This window comes from Ixodes scapularis, unplaced genomic scaffold (assembly GCF_016920785.2).
Source record: "Ixodes scapularis isolate PalLabHiFi unplaced genomic scaffold, ASM1692078v2 PGA_scaffold1__304_contigs__length_218370807, whole genome shotgun sequence".
Classification (NCBI taxonomy): Eukaryota; Metazoa; Arthropoda; class Arachnida; order Ixodida; family Ixodidae; genus Ixodes; species Ixodes scapularis.
In genome coordinates this window covers 148,815,412-148,836,682 of record NW_024609846.1, presented here as the reverse complement: position 1 = coordinate 148,836,682, position 21,271 = coordinate 148,815,412, and the positions used below count along the sequence as shown (strand labels likewise).

At 43.6% G+C, this 21,271-nt stretch overlaps 1 protein-coding gene across 1 annotated transcript; it reads right to left on the bottom strand.

Annotated features, from left to right (window-relative positions):
- Positions 1–2,273: 2,273 nt before the first annotated feature.
- Positions 2,274–21,160, bottom strand: LOC8035044. Its single transcript, XM_002410929.4, has 7 exons — positions 20,965–21,160; positions 20,546–20,651; positions 15,790–15,983; positions 13,312–13,374; positions 8,376–8,433; positions 7,058–7,400; positions 2,274–2,515 (listed from the first exon to the last, which is right to left on the bottom strand). The coding sequence occupies exons 1-7, from the start codon at positions 20,975–20,977 to the stop codon at positions 2,348–2,350; spliced, it is 945 nt and encodes a 314-aa protein (XP_002410974.3). The 5' UTR covers positions 20,978–21,160; the 3' UTR covers positions 2,274–2,347.
- Positions 21,161–21,271: the final 111 nt, after the last annotated feature.

Sequence of the window (21,271 nt, the reverse complement as noted above, 5' to 3'; positions counted from 1 at the left end):
TATAATTACTGGAAATAAACATATGGTTCTAATTAAACACTTGCTCAGCACCATAAAAAGCACTAAGTAAATATGTTTTAGGAGGATCTGTAGCATGTGGAAAGCGCGGTGTTGCGCTAAAGGTACCACCTTGGCTACAGGCGCAAGGCTGGCCGTGCGAAAACACGGTTAAAGGACGGAAGAACCGAGCGGGTGCATCGAAGTTAAAAACGTTCTTGGGGCCCGAAAAAAAAAAAAAAAAAGCATGCGCAAGAAATTTTTTTACAATTGATCAATTTAGATTCTTTCGATGGCGCTCACCGCGCTTATACACCAACTCATGTTTGGATGGATGGATGGATGAATACGGCAGAGCCCTTTGGATCGGGCGGTAGCTTACGCCACCTGGCCATTTTGTTTTACCATTTAAGCTTAGAATATTTAAATGTGAAATCTATATTCACTCCGCAGTGCAAAGAAAGTGAGGCCATGAAACCCCCTTGCCATCAGTGAATAAGAAAATACCTAGTTTTCATTCGATTTCTGCCACCATTCACTTAATCTTTGCTTGGTAATCTCTATAGTCTTGAAATCCACTCTCCATTCGCTGTCTCTAAAACCCAATGACTTTATTAAATCTATGTTGTCTTCGGTAGGCATAGGGTGAAGCCCTTTAAAGTAGAGTATCAAGTGCTCAGCCGTCTCGTCCTCCTCTCCACAAGCAGTGCACACTGTATCAATTTCCTGGTACTTCACTCTGTATGTTCTGGTTCGCAGAACACCCATCCTCGCCTCAAACAGCAATGAGCTCCCCCTAGAATTGTCATAAATGCTTTCTTTGGCAATAACTCTTTTGTTTAATCTATAGCTTTCCAGAGCCGTCTTTGTCTGCATTCCCTCTAGCCACCGATCTCTTTCTGTGGCCTTAACTTTCTTCTTAACTGAGACTTGTTCTTCCGTATCTTCGCTATAGCCCAAAAACTTTCTTCTTAATTTCCTAGTGCGCTCTCTCCACTTTGTGCCTACACTTCTCATGTATAAATAGCTGAAAACCTTTTGTGCCCATTGCTCCCCATCCATTTGCCTCAACCTATCCTCAAATTCTATCTTGCTCACCGCTTCCCTGCTCTCAAACGATGCCCATCCCATGTCTCCTTGTACACCCTGGTTTGGCGTTTTGCAATGTGCCCCCAAAGCCAGCCTACCTACTCCGCGCTGTTTTATTTCTAGTCTCGCATGCACTTCGGATTTCATGCATAGCACCGCGTTTCCAAAAGTCAAGCCAGGCACCATGACCCCTTTCCAAATCTCTCTCACCACCTCATACCTGTTGCAACTCCAAAGTGCTCTATTTTTCATTACAGCTGCATTTCTGTTGCCCTTACCTATTATATACTTTTCATGCTCTCTGAGATATTCTGCACCATCACATATCCATACTCCTAGATACTTGTATTTACTAGCTCTCTCAACTGTAATATTCTGTATCTTCAGCCTCTCAACTTCATCCTCGTTAAAAATCATGACTGCTGAATTTTCGCTACTGAATTCTAAACCTAATTCCTCTCCTTCCCTACCACAGATGCTCATTAATTCCTGCAACTCTGTGCTGTTAGCCATTAGTACGATATCATCCGCATACATCAATCCCGGTAAGGATTACTGAATTTTTCGGCCTAGCTTACTGTAAGAAAGGTCAAATCCAAGCCCACTCTTCTCTAGTCTATCCTCCAATCCTCTCAGATACAACATAAACAGCAAAGGCGATAACGGGCACCCCTGCCTAAGGCCTCGTCTTGTCTCTATTTTCCCGGTCGCCTTTCCTTCCCATGTTATGATCACCTTGTTATCATTGTAAATGTTCCTTAATAGTGCTGTTAGTCCTTCATCTAGGTTTAAGCTCTCCATTATGTCCCACAGGCTCCTTTGGTTCATATTGTCATAGGCACCCTTGATATCCAGAAATGCCAGCCAGAGCTGTCTGTTTTCTTTTTGCGCTATTTCTATACACTGTGTAAGAGAAAATAAATTGTCCTCCAACCTTCTTTATTACGAAACCCGTTCTGTAACTCGCCCAGTACGCCCTCGCAATCTACGCATTCCTCCAGTCTGTTCTTTATAATCTGCATTTTGAGTGACGGGCTAATCTTCTAGGGGGAGGATGGATGTGTCTGGATTACTGGACATTTTTTTTTATTATTTGGTCCGAACAAGAGGGGACTCCCCCCTTACCGTCTTCTTGAACTGTTTGGTAGAATGAGCGATTTACGAGTTGAGGAGGAAAGTTAAACAGGAAAAAGTTGGAAGAGTGTTTCATGACTCCTTTAAGATGGGGTATGTACAAAGTGGTCCACACACTTCTGGTTCTTCAGTACACCAAATACGAGATGAGCCACTCAGCTGGCCCCTCGGCTACGTTGTATGAGTGTTCGGCAAGTCCATGAGACACTTGCGTAGACGCACCATCCTTGTTTAAGGAGCACAGAAAAGTGCTGAATTTGGAGACCCCCCAGCTGCTGTGCTCTGTCTGTTGAGCCTGAAAAAAAAAAAAGTACCAATATTAACTATGAGGCATTACTCCCAAAGTCAACCATGGCTCTCTACTACAGGTCTCCAGCTTCAACAGTAATAAATTTATTGAAAATTTGTGCATGAAAAACGCTGTCACAAATCATTAATCTGGAAGCTGGGACAAGCGATGGCTCTAGATGTAGAAATAATCAGCAAAAACACAAGAGCAAATATGCTAATAAAAATTTAGTAGCAAGCAAAACAGCATGTCAAGACAAATAAATGAATTCTTAATAAAGGCCATAACTACCAACTATGCAATATAACTTCTGAAGGTTATGATTCGCTTTGTCCAGTTGAACTCTGAACTGCATCATGAAATCAATAAAACCAAAGCACAGTACAACCATAATGTACTGTTGTGGACCATATGAGCCAAAACAGTTTTAATGCTTCGTTGGCATACATTTGTCAGTTTTTCAGAGAGCTGTGATTCTAACCAGACTTGTACGTAATCCGTTACAAGTAACGAAATTACTTGTAATCCCTTACATTTATCAGTAATATAGTAACGGAATAATTACATATTTGCTAGAGTAATAGACCCCTTTCATAGACATGACAACTCTGTGTGCCATAGGCAACAGTGTGCACGCTCTCCATGAAGGAATGTTTTTACTTTGCCCCACTGGCTATGCGTGAAAAAGCGGCATGGCAAATGCAAGTAACAAGGTTCTGTTTCCCATCACCGGCTGGGAAAATAACCTAGCTAGCTAGCTTGCTAGGTATGAAACCTGAAAACAAAGAGCCCTCATAATGATGTGTCTGCAAGTCATTTTTAGAGTCCACAAAGCATCTAGCACACTGAACTAGCATAAAAAAAGATGTCCTCAAAGGAAACTTAGGGTGGTGCTATCTCAATACTGCATGGTAGCATAAAGTCACATGGTGTTAGTGGATGTTTCAGTAACATAAAAAGATATTCAGAAAACGCGTCTGCAAAGCGGAGTTTTTTTTAATGTCGCTCTTCGTCTGGCACACACAGTTTGTTAAAGAGCAGAAGACGTTAGCAGGACTGATACGCGAATATGACAGCTCGTTGAGCAACGTCAACGGTATCTGTCTATTGAGCAACACAAAGTAAAGGTCCAATGAAATAACAGCATAGTGTATTAAGCAACTGCATGCGAAATCTCGAGGCTGGCCAAACGGCAACGAATGAGCCAGGTCAAACCGACGCTCATTTATCCGTGTCAAACGTATGTGTTTATTAGCAATAGTAAAGAAAACACAAAGCAGTATAATGCAGAACCAATATATTAACCGCATTAAGCAAATGCATGCAACTTCGTGAGATTAGCCAAACGGCCGCGGCAGCAGACGGCCCGATATGTATATATACTACCTCCCATCCGGATTGGTCAACGTATTCATACTGCGTGCAGACCGGGACACAGTAGTGTGTTGGCATTTTCACTGATACTCTCGAGCGCTTACACTGTCCATAAAACAACAGATGAAGCAACCTGGATTGGCACACAGCAAGGTGGCTACCTGTTTTTTTTCACCATGGCACGCTGCTGCTTACCACCTTGGTGTTTCCATGGTTACCATGCAAGACACACTTTTGCCGGGTTTTATGCAAGGGGTCTATTGTAAAGCAATTTTCTTACATATTTACGTAATGGCTTGATTTTAAATTGTTACGTTCTTATTCACAATGAAGCAAAAAACTTCAAACTTCAATAATGAGAAAAAGGTAAATGAAGGAGCTAACATTTAGATCTTACCGGACTCTCCAGTGGCATGACGTCACATGTTGTATAAATTGCGAGTCAAGCAAGCTGTCTAAATAAAGAATGCATTACTCTGCGCTTTGTTTTTTCGTTTTGCGTGTACAACAGGCATGTAGCCAGGGGGGGGGGGCCATGGGCCCCCCCCCCCCCCCCTTGAAATCTTTCATTTTGCTGAGACCTCCTCTCCCCCCTCCCCCTCATACAGCATTTTGTCATGGGTAGCCCCCGCCCCCCCCCCCCCCCCCCAAAACAAAATCCTGGCTACGTGCCTCGTGTAAAAGCTTCTCCGCTGTTCATTTCAAACCATCAAACTCCTCGTAAGCTTTCGGAACCACACACTGCCCCCCTATTTACGACATTTAACGTCAGATTTTCAGTGCTGTCCGTGAGGCCTTACACAACAATTTTAAAACTTCAACACACTGAGAAAGAAACAAATTACTGCGACTCATAATTTGTGTTACTAGTTCACTATTAATGTGCTGAATCAATTTTGAGGCAAATCAGTGACTATCAAAACTTCACTGGAGCTTTCCTATAACAACTACTGCCTTAATTTAAACTGACAGGATATCCACATTTAGGCAGGACGGGTCACAGCAGCCAGCTTGAGGGACAATGTTTTGTCCTGCTCCGGCTCCACCAAACTTCCGAATAAATAAGGTGCGGTTAAATGAAATGATGCATCAGTAGAGAGGGTTCTTTCACTGATCAATGAACAAGATATGCTTTACAGTGACACTGATGCTGAAGGTTAATTTGCGTGTGACATGCAAACAGTGCTATGAACATAGTATTTACAAAAATAAAAAATACATTATTACTAATGAAATATTCAAACCAAACGTATTGCATGTGCATGCCGAACGGTGCAAACTGCAAGGAAAGGAAATGGACAAGGTGTATACAAAATAATAATAAAAAAAGTGTTAGTATTTGTTACCTGAAGTTAAGGCTTTCAAGTACCCCCTCCCCCTCATGCGTCTGGCTTTGGGGCCCGAGAAATATGGTCAGTTTACCTTAACCACCATCATTTCAACCACTTGTTTATATGACAGTAGATGCTGCCAGGAGCACCAAGTTGGCATAAATCCCGTTGGCAGAATGCAAACTTCACACTCCCCTCGCCTGAATTTGAAGAGCTGCCGATAACTCGTCGATTCTTGAATGCCCCAGATTAACAGCTAAAGTGCAACAGTAGAGTGCACCTAGAAGCCCCTAGATTCCTCAAAGGCTACAAAAATTTCATGTCAGACCAGGCAGTGCGGTCAATCGCCTTTTTGTCGCCGTCATCAACCTTTTGCTTTTACTTGCAGGCCCCAGCTCGTGCAAGTAAACATTTATTTTCGGTATTCTACACCAGTCTACATTTTCGATCGGGACAATACCTAACCTTCGGACCAAGCAGTGGGAGGTGGTCAAGCAGCTCAGGCAGCTGGCCGAATTTTAAAAGTCAACCAATACCAAGGAGAGAGCTGCGAGTCATAGACTCGTTTAGCCAGAGCGGCCTGCTAAGCAGTCTTTTCAGATGGACCCAACTTGACAAGAATGTGTGTGTTCGCTACACTGTCAAAATGGATAGCCACATTTTTGTGCCCTTAACCACAGAATCGTAGAGGAGTTGTTAACGCGAACACAAAGAATGAGACTTCAATAAAACAAGTCGGTAATGTTCAGCCTGCTACTATTGGTAGCTGTCCTACTACATATCCCCACACTTCCATCCAGATATCGGAAATGTTGCTCCTTGTAACTGGAACAATGGCCACTAGAACGCCGGCCCTCTACTCAAGATGGAGACTCGTCTACCGGCGCTAAGGTCGCGGAGTACTTGCCAAAAAATGTGTAGCAAATCGCTGAGCAATCCCATCGCACGTGAAACATGCGGTTTCAGCCCGATTCTTCTGGGACTGACGTCTACGGTCTTGGCGCTCTTTGTCAATTAGTTTAGCGACTGACTTCAACGCGTGGCATGTACCTACGCTCGATAGCAAACCCTGGAATGGAGATGCCGGCACTAACCTGGGTTTTTAAAACACCCGTGCTCTTCGAGAACCCTCCGTAGCGGCAGAGGTTCCTCCAACAATGTCGAACCACCATCTTGCAGGTGAGCGGGGGCATGCGAGTGATTGCGCAATCACCGGCCAATCAGTGTCGAGGGAGCGTGGCCTCACGCATGACGTTACACCCAAACCAGCCAATCGGCGCCGATCTAACCGGCGGCTTCACTTTTCGGCTTCACAAATTTCTAGACCCCCCCCCCCCCCCCCTTTGATGAGACAGATACGTGAAGAAGGCAAATTCCGACCAGAATGATGCGGACAGTCTTACGAGCAGAGTTGCAAATGCTGCGGTCGTTTATAACATTGTCAGACTTATTTACAACCCATGGCGAAGCGATGATGCATAAAAAATGAGGAAATACAGTAAAACCTCGTTATAACAAAGTTGAAGGAGCGGTCGTGATTATTTCGTTATAACCATTAGTTTGTTATAGCCAATGTCCATTTCTTCCCTAACAGCAAGCAAGGGGAATTATAATTGCTTTGTTATATCCATTAGTTTGTTATATCCCGTTTTGTTATAACGAGGTTTTACTGTATACACGCGAGTCGGGAATTTTCCAAGGCTAACCAATAAATGTCACCGTAGTATTAGCGCATTCCCTCGTCATAAGCAGCTATACGCGAGCGTAACGCGACATAAGCACGATCAAACGCGGGTGCATGCACCGGCTTTAACTTTCTGCCCGACGAGCATAAGCAACTTACCACTGTCTTCGTCTCTGGTTCCCTCGGCTCATCGTCGTCGGAGGTCATGTCTAGTCCGAGGTCGACGACTTCCTCGATCATGTCGACGTCTTCGCAATCCATGCCTGGAAAGAGCTCGTCCGAAAAGACCGGAAGCTCCAGGGGACTCGGGACACGCTCTTCCTCCACTGCGGGTTCTTTTAATGAAGGGATCTGTCGGCATTCTGCTGTTCTCCTGTGCCTTGATGCGGGGATTTTCACTACCCTGTCTCTGAACTTGGTGCCGCCGTCCGCTGCCACGTAGACGTTTCGGTGGATGATCTTCAGGGCGGCGGGTTCCTGTTGACCTGCCGCGCCGCTGTCTCTGCGGAAACCAACATGCGACGGATCACTCAAACGACCACTGACGTGCAGAGAGTTGCGTGGTCTTCCACTTCTCATGCACCCGGCACGTGTGCAAAAGCCCCGTTTCTATTCTTATTGTCCGCCCCTTCGAGAGCAACTGTAACCGTCAAATTTTTTAACCCTGTTTGTCACACGATTGTTTATCGCTTTATATCCTTTGGTAGAGTGTTTCGTTGCTGTTAAAGGTGAAGGTGTGTAGTAGAGTGATCATAGATCATATCATAGACCGATATCCTTTGTTTGCAATTAGAGGTAAACTGCAACTTTAGGTAACAGTTGAACATCAAAAAATACTGTCCTCCATTTCAATACCTATGGTTTCCCACGGCAGTTGAAGTTCATGGAAAGCAAATCACTGTCCGAGAGTGGCGCCTCATTTATGGGCTCCCAAAAGTGTTGTTAATTGTTACGTTTTCCCAGATTATACATTGTTTTATAGCGATCCTCTAAAAAGAGCATCAATGAGGGTCTGGCCGGTTGAGGCTTGGGTGGTCACTATTCGAACCCCTCTGCATGCCTTCCTCATGCTTATGCGCTTCTCTTCCTGCACTTCTCTGTTTTCTTCATTCTCTTCTTTTGCAAGCTGGCATCGATCGCGACACTCCTGCACCGGCTACACTCAATGCACATGCCGTAATTCAGTTCACGAGTGAAGCCCATCTTAAAACATATATACCTGCAAGTACACTGTCCTGCACTTTTCTACACGGCCCCACAATTTTCTGCACTGGCGTATGCTGGTGCAGGCAAATCGAACGGGCTCAGAGCATTGACGTGCACCAAACTTTAGTGCAGAGTGCTCCAATCAGGACTTTTTGTTGCACCACATATATGGCAGTATTTAGGTAAGTCTTTTAATTCGAAGAGAAAAAAACCGGCCACCCCCTTTTTTTACACTGTATAATACAGAGTGCTACCTTTGTTTGGCACCCACCTTCTTTCTTCCCCAAGCTCAACGTCCGCCTCAGCACTCCCTCGTTCACCGCTGAGACCTGCAATGGCGCTATGCTGCTACATCACATTCAAAAAGCATTTAACGTCACAATGAACTATATTATGTGAGTCTACATGAACATGACTATTCCCTTCAGGCTATAAATGCTTTTTAACCGAAGATATGTCAAATATCACAATAATAAAGTTCTACTGCTAGGTGCACAGTGTTCTCTTGGGCTACAAATAACAATGTCAACTGAGTGAATGAACAATTCATGGCACATATTCAATATCTTGAGAAATGGGGATTGTTTCATACGAGTCTAACCAAGAATGATATTTACAGTCTAAGCTCGTTATAACAGACCTGGTTACAACAGACCAAAATCTTGGTCCTGGTATAACATACTGATTTGTGAAGTTCGGTTGGTTTTCCTCTATGCACCATTGACCCAACTTCATATCTGCATACAACATACTCCTTTTACAACAGACCAAAATCTTGGTCAAAATCGAGGTCTGTTATAACGAGCTTAGACTGTATAACATTTTTCAATACGCTTGGAAGATCACATAAGGGACGACGATTTACAGACTTGTATCGAAGCTTGGTAGTTAGCTCTTTTGTCATATCAACCTCCAATGTGAAGTCATTTTGTGTTACTTGGCTTCAGTCGAAACAATACCAAATGAAATGGACTTAACTCCCCACGATAATCTGAGACATGCGCAAAAAACGAGAAAGAGGTGAAATGTACCTTTGTATTCTGTTTAAGATGTGACAACATACACTATTTGTCATCATTTCCTTTTTCTTTTTTTTTTTTGCTTTAATACTTTTATGCAGCAATGTGCAGTAGAGGTTATCAGTGCTAGAAGACACATTAGACATATGCATCATCATCTGACTTACTTTGCTCAAAGATGGTACACTACCATGGCAGCATAAAAGCTTGTCCATTCAAAGCACTTGGTAAAGTCAGATGCTCGTGCCAACACCATGTATGCAACTGAGAGCTGATTTTGTTTCACAAACAGCAGAAGTTGCCATGCTGTTGGAACAGGTTGGGAAAGGGGAGGAAGCCCTCTTTCCCAAAGGCCAGTAATAAGTCAGTGGGCTCTGTTTTTCGCCTCAGCTATGGCATGACTATACCCGTTTTCATCTCAAGAAAAAAGGAAGTTTTGCTTAAAGGGACACTGACAGGGTATTTATGCTCGCCGAGGTTTTTAGTTGTATGTGACATGTGAGAGCTCAACTACCCAGAACAGAATTTGCGGCTCGAAATTCGGTTTCTTTCCGCCCGAAAACCGCCGATCAAGAACTGGCCGGTTCGAGTCTCGCTCACTCTCTTTTCCGCGGTCACGGGCCGTTTTCTAAGGTATCGATGCGACCACCAAATTTAACCGAAGTCGTGGGTCACTAAAGGCACACGCTCAGTGTTAAAAATAGAAAAAAATATGAAACCCATTTTTTGTGGCTTCTAAAAAGCTGCAAATACGTTGATTGAAAAAAAAGTTCCACAGAGAACCGGAAGCATTCTGTGCGTGCGTCGCTTCGCGTATCGTGGGACTCGCGGGGACGGCGATGGCAGCGGACGACGGGCGTAGGACCTTTAGTTCAGAACTGTCGTTCGCGGTACCGGCGAATTTTGTCTGCCTTTAAAAGAAAAATTTGGGACTGATCAAAAGAATTGGTATCCATCCCGTACGACACGCCCGACCACCAAGCCAATTTGCACGAAGACGTCGCTGAGCCGTCGCTCCCTTCTTGTGGCTGAAGACATCGCTCGCGCAAACGTCAAGCACGACGTGTCTACTTCGAGTTGAATATGCACGCGCACGATTTCTTTACTAGGTGCGAATGTCGCCAATGCATGGTGCTTCCTGACTTCGACCCGGGAGTGCTTTTGCTAAAGGAAAATCGGCAGCAAACTTTCCAACTTACAGTTTATCGGCTGAATTATTACTAAGGAAAAAGATCCCCCAAAAAAGCGATGCCCCAGTAGCTCAGTGGGAAAGACGTTCGTTTGAACATGATTGTAAACCTGAAACTGGGGCAGGAAGAGAACACAACAGAAGGTAGTAAAAGAGGAGGCAACGTCTCAAACTCAGCTGCAAAGTTTAAACTTTGCAGCTGAGTTTGAGACGTTGCCTCCTCTTTTACTACCTTCTGTTGTGTTCTCTTCCTGCCCCAGTCTCAGGTTTAAAAGAGGAGGCAACGTCTCAAACTCAGCTGCAAAGTTTAAACTTTGCAGCTGAGTTTGAGACGTTGCCTCCTCTTTTACTACCTTCTGTTGTGTTCTCTTCCTGCCCCAGTCTCAGGTTTACAATCATGTTCAACTTACACCAGCTCGCGTGCACTCTGACTATTTTTTCGTTAAACGTCCGTTTCACACGCGGTAGGACCGGGTTCGATCCCGCGTGAAACTTTTTTTTTTTTTTTTCAAACATTTTCCGATGTTTACATTTCTTTTTTTTTTTTACAACTATCACTGAAGAAACAAAAAGAAAAAAATAAGAAACCAATGTTGTGGACAACACGTCGCTGAATTAAATGGTATGGGATTTCCTTTTTGACACCTGCGAACTCCATGTAATCACTTTCCACATAATGCAAGGAGCATATAAATCAGGTAGCGTCCGCTTTCCGAGGTGCCCGTAAAGGGTCTACAGGAATTGCAGCCAGCCATTGCTCCCGATCCCGTTGATCTTTCGGAAACTTTGTAGCACAATGCCACATTTTTTCGGACGCAGGACATGTGAGCCAGCTCTTCACGCAACATCTTGGGTGTATTCTTTTCGAAGCCGATCATGGAATTTCACCACGGGCACTCACTACTCATCTCCAACTCCTCAATGTGCAAAACAACTTATCTTGGAGTACAGAACAACGAGCGGAACATACATAACTGCAAAAGAATCTCACGGCGAACCGTTCCCGTACGCCGCATGTCGTCTGCTACGGAAAGGAGAGAAAAAAAAAAAATATGGTTGGGTGTAGCCACGTGACTTCCGTATCTCACTCTCTTCTCTCCACTTCTCCGACCTCCGTCGGGTTTCGGTTTCGGTTTCGAGCAGTTGTGTCTTTTGGCTTTATTAAAAAAATATGCTACTTTGTTGCAAAATATTAATTGAATAGTCCTCCGACACCATAATGAAGGGCCTGGCAAAAAATGAAAAAAAAATTTTGGGGGGTGTCAGTGTCCCTTTAATGTTCACACGCCGCGCGAAGTAGTTCATACAAGATTTGGTTGTCGGAGGCGGAAGCGATGCTTTTGGCGTTTGAAACGTGGATGTCTTGATAATATAACACATATCTAATCTAAAATGTACCTACATATATCTTAATTTTCACCGTAAAGAGGGAAATTGGTAATGCTCCGCGGGGAGTCACACTTCCGTTTACTACGGTTCTTGAGGTGAAAACGAGTATAGTAGGATTCCTGGTCTTAAAGTAAAGCAAAAATAAAAACACCTGAAAACACTTGCCTGCAAACATTTTGACATTTTGAGTTTATCTAAAAATTTCCACAATTCAAACTCATGACACAAAAAAAAAAAAAAAAAGCAAAGGACAGGACACTCAATATTAGTCAAGGCCGGGGTCCTGAGTGGCGGCCCTTGAGTTTCCTTTCTAATGTCGGAGGATTAACAAAGGGGCTACCATCACCGCCTTCTCAGTGCAATTGATGCATGTTTTTGCACTTCTGGGACAGATGCCAATCTAAGCATGTTATTGTTCCAGTCACTGTTCTGGATGATTTAGACTGGGACTGTGTAAATATTCAAATTTTCTAATAGTGGTTTCGAACATTACGCCATTCGATTTTCGTTTCAAAGTGATATTCATATCTTTCGAAGTGTTGATCATGGTGGGTTAGCCCCGTTGAACACACTTCTTACCGAGCATGGTGCATTGCAGAGAAGCAACACCCCCGGGGCTTGCTTCCGCGGGTTTTTCCACGGTGCACCGCTGCTCGGTACGCGCACTCAACGGGTGCTAACCCACTGCGGTCATTGATTCGAAAAGTGCAAATACTGCAGTTGCGTCTTTCAGAGGGAAGCATGTTTGCAAATCGGGATTGTGCACACGCGTGCCTGGTGTATTTAAAAAGAAACCAAAACTTTGTGAATGTTGATAACTACACTACAGTAAAATTTTGAATATTATACCCTGGCTATTATACGAGAGTGCCATATTTTCCGGTGTACAAGTCGCGTTTTTTTTTCAAACATTTTTCTTGGTGCGTCTTATATAACGACGCGACTTACATGCGTCTTTTTTTTTTTTTATTCACGGTGCAATGCCATTTCTTACGCGCCATCCTTCGTAGAGCACCGTAACTACATAGCCATAGGTGCTGTTGCCCCTCCCATGAAGCACTGTTGTCGCCGCACCTTCCTACACTTTTCATAACTGATTCAGAAAGCGAGAAATTTTACGGCTTCCCCAAAGAGGCTCAATCTAGATAGGCAAGATGGTGAAAATAAAGCTTTTACAGCATGTGATCAACGTTGCCTAATTCAACCATGGTCACGTGTTCTTTTGCCTCAGTCCAGTAAGACTGAAAGGTAAGTGGGATGGTATACACGCATAGCAGAACATTTTCTCGTGACTTTCTTAGTTTCCATTTGATGAGCAGTTTTTATCTGCCATGCTCAGACCATGCTGCTAGATGTAAAAGGAAGGATCAAGGTTAGCTGATCTTTTAGCGGCACCGAAAGAAGAGTGTCAAGATTTATCTATCTGCCTGCTATGCGTATCTGTGACTTGTTCACTTTATTGTATGGTAAACCTGGTTACACCATTCAACGATCGGTGAATGTTCATAATATCAGACCCGGGTTTATTTACAGAAAGGGAGAATGAAATATATAAATGGGTAAAAAAAAGTCAAGGTCTCAGACAAGTGTGATCTCGACGGATCACTTACCTGCTGGTTTTTCTAAAGCCAGTGCCTTTGCCCCAGCAATATCTGATGGATCCAAGAAGAAAGCTGCAAGGGAACAAGGAACCAACAAAAAAAAGGTTATCTTTTAATTTTTTTTGGGGGGGGGGGGGGAGGGGGAGGGGGGTGGGGGGGGGGGGGCATTAATACCTGGCTTTGTCACAGGCACCTGTAGTTACGAATGGCTCGCCCTTCATATACAAAATCTTATCCATAACAAATGCACTCTTTAAGGAAACTTTCCACGCTCAGTTTCACATTAAGTCCGACTGCAGCCAATTCGGTGACCCAATGGAGTCAATCCAGCAGTGCCAAAAGTGTGTCGTCATGGAGCTCATAGTTTTTGTGAGTTTGCTGTTTCCAGCCAAACAAATCGTGCATGGTGAACGTGGCATGATCCCGCACAGTTTTAAGTGCGTGATTGATATAACCAGTGATAACAAATGCACAAAAAAGACGAGTGTTGTGGCAATGCACATTTGGCTCTGCTCGACTGGAATGAGTGTGTAGACTGCTGTCGAGACCGGTTATAACGAAGTCGGTTATAACAAAAAAAGCGGCTACAGCGAAGCGATCACGATTTCCCATTTTCTTCTGCACTTTGTAACTGAAGTCGGTTATAACGAAATAGCGGATATAGTGAAGTGATTTCCGATTCCCGTTGACTTCGTTATAACCGGTCTCGACAGTAACGCCATATGTAGTCAGATACAACCTAAGAAAAACAGTGCGAGGAGGAAAAGGGCAGAAACTAGGAAAGCTGAAGTGGAAGGGGGCGACCTCCTCCCCACAACGGCTTTTCTTGTGCACACCCTTTTCCCCCTCGCACTGTCTTTCTTGGGTTGTATCCGACCATACACGATTACACAGCACACCACGCATCGGAGCATGCATTTCACAGTGCACACAAACCGCTGCAAAGAAACAGTCCCTGGCCCTACCTGCCTGCAACAACTTAATTCCCTAGTAAATATGTAACCTTTCTTTCTTTAAAAGTTCCCTCAATCCTGAAATGTTTTGCCCAATTTCATTTAAAGTTTGCTCCCTTTTCCAAGCTCATCACATTCTCTGAGAAATACAGCTTTCCTTCTTGTTGACAGACAGCAGAAGTCAAAACAAGGTTGAAAAATGTGGCAAAAGCCAGATGGATACTATACTTAGTGTAGGGCCTTTCCTGCTTTTTTGTTAACTAGAAACTCAACAAAAAAAATCTCCTCCACCCTCAAATGTTTTGCTCAATTTCATTTAGAATTCCCACGCTTTTCCAAGCTGATCACATTCTCTGAGCGATACAGCTTTTTCTTGTTGACAGACACCGCAAGCCAAAACAAGGTTGAAAAATATGACAGGAACCAGATAAGATACTTAGCGAAGGGCCCTAGCACCTTCAGGAGAAAACCTCCGGTTCGAGAAAGTGTTGGCGGCCACTTTCCCAAAGCGTCGGAGTCATGTCATGTACGGAAGACATATATACCATTATGTGGCTACCAAGGGTTGGCTGAGAAGTTACTCGCGTGTCATAACTAGGACATAGATTTTCCAGTATTTATTCCTGAGGGAAAACGGCGAATGATTTTCGGTATTTATTTCTCTCTCAAATATTGCTGTATTTCGGTGATCTGTTTCGGATGGACGCTAAAAATGGTGATTATCGATGAAAAACCCTCATAAAGAACCGAGAGTTAAAGTCTAAGAAGGGCGAATTTCGACAAAAAAAGTCCTCGCTGGAGCAAACATTTCCACAAATCGTTTTTCAGTTTTAATCAATATTGTATCTTTGACACCAAAGGATGTTCATTGCTTTTTGACTTTAACCTTTCTTCGTATCTTTTGCAACCCAGTTCACCCTGTTTTTTTTTGGTTTAGTTCGATGTAGTATTCTTAACGATGATGGATGTTTATCGGCATATTTCAGTTAAAACCGGATGGTTTCTATGGCCTTCGTCTTCACACAAGGCCATGATCGAACATAATCTGCTGAGAAAATGAAGTTTTCTGCTGTTGCTGCTCGCATACTTTATCAAAGGTCCCACTAGTGACCATCCATAATACTTATTCATGCATGTGCTTGGGCGGAAATAAGTTCCCATGTTGCAGAAGACTACCCGAGCCCATCTTTGCCATAAAGCCTGCAGTCACAGCTTTGAAATATGAGCTAAAAACACCAAAATCTCAGTGCTTGCAGCTACAATAGTGCGGAGCATAAGTTTGTCTGCTCCTTTTTAAGGGGTTGTTGTGACTTCAGAATGCCGACCTCTGATTGGTTCTGAATGAAGGATAGTGGGTAGACATCAAGGCAGCTTGCTTTGAGGCCAACCCACTATCCTTCAATCAGAACCAATCAGAGTTTGGCGTCTTTTTTGATGTCACCGCAACTCCTGCGCAGGAAGCAGACGGCTTGCTCTTCGCATAGGCTCGCATTGCAAGACATGCCAGAACAGGCCGTTTCGAGACTGGACTTGCCTGGTGGTACCAGGGGCCGAAGGTGACGGTTGGTGACGGGGACCGAGGGAACGGCATTGAACTTCAACCTCCTGCTTGCGCCGATAAAATCGGTGCTCCGAAAATGCTCCGAGCACAAACGCTGTTCGTGAACTTTTTTGGAGGAATAGTCCAAGAACTCTGGTCGATTGGCATAGGCCACCCAATCCTTCAGTCTGAAAAACATTGGCATTTTGCAGTACAGCACCCAGATAAAAAAAATGTGCATCTACAATATTCAAGAAGTTTCAGCACAAGTCGCTTAGCGAAACTATAAGTGGTATTACCGGCGGCCATAGCCAAGCTCGTTGCTGCCGAGCACGTGCTGACGGCAAGCTTCCACAACGCTTCCAACACGCACACTGACACCATCAAGATAGTATTCTTTCGGAGGCCATAAATAAGAACTCATCTCGAGCATGCACTGTGAGCAGTCGCATCAAAAATGGTGTCCAGTGAATACCATCTATAAAAACAAACTCGGGCTGCCACCATTTCCGATATAACCTTGCAACCACGAATTTGGGCCAGAACGAATCAATTATTTATTTACTTTTTTATTTCAGGTACCCCACAGTGCCCGTGAGGGCATTACAGTGGGGGAGGGGCAGAAAAAGAAGAAAAGCAAATGACGCCACAGCACATCAAGTAAACAGTATGTGCTGCCTGCAGCAAAGCACAGATAAGCGAAAACCAGCTCAACAAGAAAAGTAACACGGAGAAACACATACATTGTCACACAAATATACACTAAACCAGAATTAGCACAAAAGAAAACAGCATACATGGAGTGCTAAATGCTAAGCAAAGCTTGAAAAAAATTGTTTTCTGAGAGTAATTCCTTCGGTAATTCACTCCAGCGCTGAATGGTGCTCGGGAAGAAAGAATGTTTAAACATGTCAGTTTAGTATGAGAGAGGCCTAATTTTCCTCGAGTTATCTCGTCTACGAGAAATGAAGTGTGGTTCAAGTAAATATGTTCCTTTATCAATGCCAGGGAGTTCATAATGAATTGCATGTAGAAATTTTAAACAAAGGCTTTGACGGAAAATTTGGAGAGGCTGCCATTTGAGCTCATCTTTTAAGGCAGTCACATTTTGGAGCCAGCTATAGGAATGAAGAATGAGCCTAGCAGATCTGTTCTGAATATTTTTTACGTTATTAATAAGGTACTGTTGGTAAGGGTCCCAGACTTCGGAGGCGTATTCAAGAATCGGTCTGATGCTTGTCAGGTAAAGGGCATTTTTTACTTCGCCTGGACAATCTTTAAAGTTACGCCTGATGAATCCTAACATTCGGTTTGCGTTCACAGTCATTTAATCTATATGATGATTCCACCAGAGATTACGAGAAAAGTAAATGCCTAGGTCTTTTACCTGAAGTGATAAGTTGATATCAATACTGTTTGTGTTGTACGTAGTAATGACGGGGTTTTTTCTCTTTGTGAACCTCACAAAGTGACATTTCGCCACATTCAGTTCCATCCCCCAAGTGGAACACCAACTCGCTATATGATCAATGTCCACGTGGAGGGCCACACACTCTTCGGTAACACTTACCGCACAATAAATTACACAATCGTCTGCATACAATTGTATAGAGGATGAGACGTTTTCAACAATATCATTAATAAATATCAAAAATAAGAGCAATACCAACACCTTGGGGCACACCGGAAGTAACTGGGGTAAAATTGGACGATTTTCCGTTAGTTACCACTGCTTGGGTTCTACAACTTAAAATGTCAACGATCCATCCAAAAACGTTAGAAGATAATTTGAGGGCCGATACTTTATGAAGAATAAATTTGTGTGGCACAAGGTCAAAGGTTTTCCAAACGTCAAGAAAAACACAATCTGTCTGAAGGCCTTTGTCGTATGCATATGCCAGTTCGTGATAAAACTCCACCATCTGGGTTATACAAGATAATCCCAGGTGAAAACCGTGTTGGAAGGGGAAGAAAATATTGTTTGCTTCTAAATGTTGTACAATGCTGGAGTAAATGACATGCTCCATGAGTTTGGAGGGCACGCTAAGGAGCAAGATAGGCCTATAATTTTCTACTTTGTTTCCGGGACCGTTTTCATATACGGGCGCTACATGTGCTTCCTTCCAATTGCTAGGCAAAGAACAGACTGAGAATGATTTGGTGAACAAGACATACAAAAACACACCAATCACACCAGAGCATTCTCTGAGGACCCTATTTGGGATGCCATCAGGACCGGACGATTTATCAAGGTTAAGTGATTGTACAAGGCCATCACAGTTAAACACAAGTTCCTTCATATCGTGTCGCAGGGTGGCGATAGGGGTCATAGCGGAACAATCATCAGAGCCAGAAGAAAAGACTGACTGGAAGTAGCTACTGAAACATGTTGCCTTCCCCTGGTCGTCGTGCAGGGTCTGACCAGATACATCAATCGACGGGATAAAAAACATGGTCCTCTTTGTTGCTCTCTACCGACTTCCAAAATTCTTTGGGACTTCTATTTAGGCGGTCACTTAGAGTGCTATATAAAGTCCTCTTAGCGATTTTTAGTTTGCTTTTGAGGAGTTTCCCTAGGTCACGTAACCTTGCCAGAGATACCGCATTAGACGTTCCGCGATATGTTTAGCATGCACATTGCTTCTTATATAATAACCAGCGCAGCTCTTTATCTATCTATGGTTTGTGGTTTTGCTTCTTAGGTCCAATTACTTTCTTCGAAATATAAGCGTCCATTAGAGCTATGAGCCAAAACCTAAGGAGTTTCCACAAATTGGCAATATCCATCTCGTAGCAGCTCATTTCAAATTCGGCAAAAAGGTCAATAAGCTCATCTGCAAGACCAGCATAGTTTCCCTGATTATGAAAGTAGACTTTCCGTGGGCATGGTCTTATCGCCATTACTTGCTTGCACTTCACACTTGCGGTTACTTTGTCATGGTCACTGATTCCCGGAAGGTGGGTGACCAAGGATAAATCTCTCTGGGAATTACAAAAAAGGGGGTCGAGTGTGCTCGCTCGCCACCAGTCAGCTTCAGTCGGTTCGACGTGTTGAGACAGACCAAAACTTGAAACAAAATGGGAAAACGTTGAGTATAATGCTGAAGAATTGCAGTTAATAATTTGGCCATCATGCCAAGTAACATCAGGCAGGTTAAAATTGCCCCCAATACTAGATAATCACTTGCAATGGACAATAGTGTTTCAGATAAGGACAACTGTGACTCATTGTTTGATCCAGGTGGCCGGTTATATGAACCAACAGCTAGAGTCTCCCCAGAAGACAGATAAATTTTACACCAAACAGACTCGCAAGTTGGGAGAGTAACATTTATTTTCGAGCTTTGAAGGGTGCTTGAAACCAACACATTAGGCGAATAATGAGGGAATGCCAAGCACAATGCATCCGTTAGCTTCCACAACCCTAATCTACTCTTTCAGAAAAGAAACAGAAACATCAAGCTTAGAGAGGTATAACTTGAAAAAAAAATGTGCAAGTGCTGTCAATGGCTGCTGGGACATAAATCGGGTGACCAGACGTCCTGTTTTGGCCGAGACTGTCCCGTTTTGGAGGTCCGCTTTAGCCGTCCCGTCTTTTTGTCCCAATAAAGAACCACGTCTTGTTTTCACAGGGGTGCATAGTTTCGAAATCGGCACCAATTGAGTTAAAGCAAACCAAAACTATGCCTACTTGTTACAAGTATATTTTACAAAAATAACCGTAGGTATTTTAAAATATTTACCCAGAGAGTAAAATTTAGAACTGTTCTTGCCCACAAACACTATTTTTCTCTCAAAGAAGCGTGTGTAGAAATATGTTTTTGAGTTACTGGATAGAGCATGCATGTAGAATCTCGGTTGGCAGCACTACACTATTTTCCGAAAATGGCAAAGGAACGCATGCGAAAACCCCCCCCACTGAGATGTCCCATTTTCTACCTTGAGGAATATGGTCACTTTAGGCATAAAACAGAATGAAGGGTTCGGGCAGCCCGGCTTGCAGCGCCGGGCTACCTGAACCCTTCATTCTCGGATGTCGGGCCGGCAAGTCCCTGTGCCGCCGCATGAAGCTGGCCTTAGGACCCTCAGGTGGCAGAGCCTCTGCCACTGCCGGGCAGTGGCTTGGGTTGGGCTCCTTTGTAGGTTGCTTGACGGGTCCATGAGTGATACCTACCTCCACTCACGCATCAGGATCGGGAAGCGATGTGGGCAGCCAAAACTCTTGCACGTCCGAACTTTGCGCCACTTGCACTCCGTACTCCCCGCCACCCTCAAAGACTTTCTTGAGGCCTTTTGTCGATTCGATCTCCACTCCCTAACAACCGTGACGAGTCCGCTGCCTTGCACCGTGCATTCTCACGATCAAAGCACTTAGAATGAATCTATGCCATGATGTTCAGTGTTTGGTTTCATTTCGTTTTTCTTCGTTCTCTGTTGTTGTTTCTGTTTTGTTATTCCATGCCCCAGGTGGTTGGCTGACAGGCACACTAGTGTACGGGCTCTCGCCTTTCTGTCTTTGCCTTGCAAGCTATTGGAGGTAACATTACTCTTGCAAATAAAGATTATTATTATTATTATTATTATTAAGTTCTTACATGCAATACAACCAATAGTTTGCTATTTCTAATTAATTCTGTTTCTTCCGATATATGGAATCCTGATTGCTAGTTGTTTTTCGTTTGTTTATTTTTCTATGCAAAAAAAAAAGGAAAAAAAAGGAGGGACAGAGTTGAGGAAGAACACTCAGTACCTGTGGTCAAGTGGAAAACGACTGAGGGATATGTCCGCAGAGTTTCGGTTGCAGCACCATTTTGCAGCACAGTAGGCTTTCCCAGTCCATAAGAAGCGCGACGTTTCTGAAAAAAAAAAAAAAAAAAAGATGTGAAGCAAGCAATATGCCGTAAATCTCCGCTGCATTTGCACCGATGGAGTAAAAGGCTCTCTCAAGAAGGGTGCCGATCTGACGCCAGATCAGTGCCAAAAATTTCGACAGCTATTTCTTAAAATAGCAGCACACGTAAAATTCCCACTTTCAGGTTAAGCTCACGCAGAGCTTGGGATTTTTCACTATTCTATTCGAATGTCGAACGAACCAGACCACAAGGAGAATTCACAGTAGCAAGTCATGGAGACTATCAAGGCCAAACAACAGAATTATGACAAGCATACCTTGTTTCGCCATTGCAAAGACTTAAGAATGAAGCGACAAACGCCTACTGTTAGAATGGTGTACACTGTGTGCGATCATTTATAACAGTTGATAACGTTCGCGTCGAAGCAATCTCCCGCTAAAGTGAACTCTCCCGCATCAACTATCCACGCCTTGCCGCCGTCGCCATCATTGGGCTCCATCATCATCATCATCAGCTGCGATACCAAAAAATGTTTGGGTTAATTTCATACAACAAAGCAAATAATAGACTTGTTTTTGTTTTCTTTTTATTAAAAAAAACTTGTTTGGGCAATATATATATAT